The sequence below is a fragment of the Salmo salar genome, chromosome ssa07 (assembly GCF_905237065.1).
Source record: "Salmo salar chromosome ssa07, Ssal_v3.1, whole genome shotgun sequence".
NCBI lineage: Eukaryota > Metazoa > Chordata > Actinopteri > Salmoniformes > Salmonidae > Salmo > Salmo salar.
The window spans coordinates 39,164,273-39,168,537 of NC_059448.1; the positions used below are offsets into that span (position 1 = coordinate 39,164,273).

At 42.0% G+C, this 4,265-nt stretch overlaps 1 protein-coding gene across 1 annotated transcript; it reads right to left on the bottom strand.

Annotated features, from left to right (window-relative positions):
• Positions 1-345: 345 nt before the first annotated feature.
• On the bottom strand, positions 346-3,285 carry LOC106609216 (single-stranded DNA-binding protein, mitochondrial). The gene is made up of 6 exons (XM_014207743.2): positions 3,206-3,285; positions 2,660-2,728; positions 2,487-2,544; positions 2,106-2,334; positions 1,547-1,635; positions 346-1,450 (listed from the first exon to the last, which is right to left on the bottom strand). Exons 2-6 carry the CDS (start codon positions 2,681-2,683, stop codon positions 1,404-1,406), a joined length of 447 nt encoding a protein of 148 aa, XP_014063218.1. The 5' UTR covers positions 2,684-2,728; positions 3,206-3,285; the 3' UTR covers positions 346-1,403.
• Positions 3,286-4,265: the final 980 nt, after the last annotated feature.

The window sequence follows — 4,265 nt, forward strand, 5'->3', positions numbered from 1 at the left end:
TCTGTGACTGACAGGGTCTGCGACCAATCCAAAGCATTTGAGCCCGAGTATTTGATTGACAAGCGAATAAGCCAATTAAATCACACTAAGGCACGTTTTGTAACAAATCAGAGAAAGACAAGAATTCTTTATTCTAAACACTGCCTCCCTGGAATGCAAATCAACCAATCAAGTTAAAGCATTAAAAAATATATATGTGCTTGAGTAGCCAACTTTCTGCTGCAATAACTTGCAATAACTTTTTCTGCAACTCCAGAGTGGTCTGCCAAGGAACAGGTCAAAGAGGACATTCTGCTAAGAAACATATTTCACTAATGTGTGGATATTGAAATTAAGAGGCAAAAGTACTAGAAAAAAATGTATATTGTACCTACATGATACATACAAGTACATTAAACAACATGAGTACAAATTTTGCCCAGACAGAATTGAGAATCTGGTGATTTCAAGAAGGGAAAAACAACTGTTCAAGGTGGAATGAAACCAAAACTAAACAAATAGTTACAAGTTTCAATCTATCTTTAAAATAGAACAGAAAGACATGCTGAGAAGAAAACAGGTGGTATAACATTCTATATGAAACTGGCACATAATCCTAGTTTTGGGTACAGCATTATGTGGATGAGAGTCAATCACACATCACCCATTTATTTCTCTCATCTGTTATTTGGCTTCTCTGGGAAAACAACTAACTCCTCACCTTTAAGGCCTGATCCTTTCGCTCTGCTTTGAACCGCAGTTCCATTAGTAGTACTCCAACAAGAGTAGCGCAAATGGTCGTAAACTAAGATTATACAGTAGTAACAAACATTTTGGGGGATAGAATACATACATGTGACCCCATGTTTAGGTATACTCTTGCGCGCTCAAAGAATGAGAGGACTTTAGTAACCATAAGCATGTTTTAGCATGGGCAGTGCCATTGAGGACTTTCACCATTTTTAAGTAGTCAACTGGGTGGTACCTCCTATGGGTTAAGGAAGGATCACAGAATTCCATCCAGGGCATCAGCCAATGAATTATACTCGCGACCGAACATTCCATAACTGCAGGTGGCAGTAAATCACCAACCTTGGCTTTATACTTGTTCAAACAACACATTCCAGTTGGCAGTATGAATCATTTCAGTTTGTTTACCAACTCACAGAAGAAGTGTAAGAAAATGGACTACTTCAAAATGGAGATGGCCTCAATGGCACTGCCCGTATGCTCACTGACGTCATAATGGGACAGATAGTCCTTTATCATTCTCTACAGTCAACAGAGAGGTGTTACACTGTGTTCTGTCCCATTTAGATAGCAGTCACACGGCTTCTTCCACAGTCAGTTAATATATAGACAATAGAGTAGCTACACAGAAAGAGCTTTAAGTCTTCCTCCTAGATGAAGATCGCCACTTCCCCTCATTGATCCCTCCCTCGAATGTTGTCGCTTAAAAATATAATGTTGTCTGTAAAAGGGAAAATAATGACATTTTAGTTATTGTTATGAAAATATAAAATGCCAGTGAATGTGAAATGTGTCAGTGTGTGTTCCCCTCTCTCACCTGCGATGATGGTGGTAGCCTGGCGTCTGACGTTGTTCTTGTCTACGTACTCCCCGTAATCCAACTTCCCCTCCACCAGAACCCTCGACCTAGAACAGGGGCACACAGAACCACGGAATGCGTTACTGATATGTTTTCTGCGGATTGTTATAAGACCAGTTGTCTTTGTGTAACCGATGTGAAATGGCTAGTTAGTTAGCGGTGGTGCGCGCTAATAGCGTTTCAATCAGTGACGTCACTCGCTCTGAGACTTGAAGTAGGGTTTCCCCTTGCGTTGCAAGGGGAAACGGCTTTTGTGGCGCGATGGGTAACGATGCTTCGTGGGGTGTCAGTTGTTGATGTGTGCAAGGGTCCCTGGTTCGAGCCCAGGTTGGGGCGAAGAGAGGGACGGAACCTACACTGTTACATTTGCAGTAAACACAGATGATACTTCTAGAAATAAGATGAGACAGAAAACAGGTTTTACTTATCAGGCTCCTAGTCCCCAGAGAAATAGAAACTAAGTCTGAGAAATTGACAACCCACAGTATACAGGGTGACACAGAGTGGAAAAACATACCCTTTCTTGACATGCTGGTAGGCCACATCCCTCAGACCAGGCTTGAAGATTGACACACGATGCCACGTCGTCTTCTGGCTGACATCTCCAGCGGGGGACGTCTCCACGTCCCCAGAGCGCCACATCTCGTTGGTTGCCATGGAGAAGATGGTAACGGGGTTCCGTCCCTCCACCTGTCTCATGACAGGGTCCTGCCCCACGCGGCCCAGCAGCTGAACACGGTTAATCGCTGTGTGTGTGGGGGGGGGGGGGGGCAAAGAGGAGGGCACACGTCAAAGCTAATGGGGGAAGACAGAGGAGCGGACAGACATCAGCTGGTCTGGGCTGTTCGTGTTTGATAGATAAGAAACCTGAGAAAGTTCCCTGACGGTCTATACTCACATCTCTCCAAGATCAGGCTGGTGTCTGTAGACTGGTGTCTGACTAGCTGTCTGAAAACCTGCAGGTAAGAGGCAGAAAGACACACTACAGTCAGCCAAGGAGCCACAGCCACAAAAGTACAGTAGACTAGCGATTAAGGGGGATCAGCTGGAGTATTTGTGTTGCACACTTACCTGTGCTGCTCCGTTTCTCAACATCCTCTTTGTTTGCTGGACGGACTTTATGATAGTAAAGTAGCCAGACTGTAAGAAAGAGTATCGAGTTGACTTCATCTCAAGATGAGGCTATGAGCATTAGTTAGAGCTTTAATCACGACTAACAGCCAGCAAGTTACATGGACATATTGTCTTTCTTCTATAGTCACACCTGTCATATTTGGGTAGCTAGCTATCATTCTTCAAATACCTAGCTAGCTAGCTACAATCGAAGACAATAATAGTATCCTACCGACTGCTGCTTGAAATAGGTCTAGCTAACTTACATTATCTCCATAAAGATCAATTGTATCGCATTATAACCATGTGTAAATGGCTTGCTAACGTTACATTGTAACCTCTACTGATGTTAGTCATGCCCAGCTAGCTCGCTACATCAGTTGATAATAATAGGGCCGAGACATAAACTGCCATAAAAAGTACAATTGTCCTACAAAATGTTAGCATGCTTGTTGTTTATCATCATTGATATCTAAGGACATACAGTAAGTTAATTCAACTTACATGATGCAGTAACCGAAATCCTTCAGTGCACGCTGCTTCCGGTCCGTCGCTAATATAGGTCCGTGATTCATTGTAGAAGGCAACAGACAGTTCCGCTTATACTGGGGGCTGGATCAAATACTTTAAAATAAAAATGTTTAAGTTGATGATAAAGTATTATATATGTGGGGGACATTACATAACATATAGGTTTTATTTCCAAATAGTATGGATGTTGTCTCCCGCGAAGCTGGACGACACAAGATATAAACAATAGAGCTGGATAGTATCTTTATTTTAGGCCATTTAACAAGGTCGAGCTCTAGAAAACCTTTGGTTACAATCCTTCGCTCACAGAGAGTACTCAGATGATGATACACAATAAAATCTAAATAAATGCATTAAACTCTGAATCAAAACGAATAGATAATGTGTCTAAGTAAATACTGCACACATGGTCTTACAAATCAGTAGGCCTATATAATTTACTACAGTAATAAGTCTGTGGAACATGCCTTTTGCTCAACAAGTGGCATTTTTATTAATTTCTAGTGTAAGCTGAATATCCTAGAAAGTGATATGTGCAGTACCTTGATTAAATTCATTCATTTTATTACAACCAATCTGACAATTCTGACTGCCATTACATGACAGTTAACCTGAGAACAAGGCCGTGTGAAGGAGAGAAGAGAAGAGGGAGATGCCTCGCATCGTACCTCTCACCAGGTGCAAAGACATAAATACAAGTATGTACAGTATTGTACCCACACAGGAGGGAAACGTCTAAGGTCCTTCAGAAACCACACACCACTCAGACAAAGGCACACTTTCCCAGAGCAATGTCTTGTCCCTATGACTGTGAGAGTGTTTTATAGAGTATATGTCCAGTTGACCATCCTCTGTGACCCAAATCGTCCTCCAATGACCCAAATTAAGAAATACAGTGTGATTGTAGATGTATTCCCATATCTCACTACCCACAGGCACAGGGCCCACTTTGGGTCCCGACCCATAGTTTAAGAAACCCTGATATACAGTATTATTCTAAAAACATATGAGAATAAGTACGTCTGTCTATGAA

Excerpts from the sequence above, each read along its gene's own strand:
- LOC106609216 (XM_014207743.2), bottom strand. The coding sequence starts at position 2,683 with ATGTTGAGAAACGGAGCAGCACAG. Across the intron at positions 2,545-2,659 it reads TGAGAAACGGAGCAGCACAG|GTTTTCAGACAGCTAGTCAG; the intron begins GTAAGTGTGCAA and ends TCTTACCTGCAG. Across the intron at positions 2,335-2,486 it reads CAGCCTGATCTTGGAGAGAT|CGATTAACCGTGTTCAGCTG; the intron begins GTGAGTATAGAC and ends CCACACACACAG.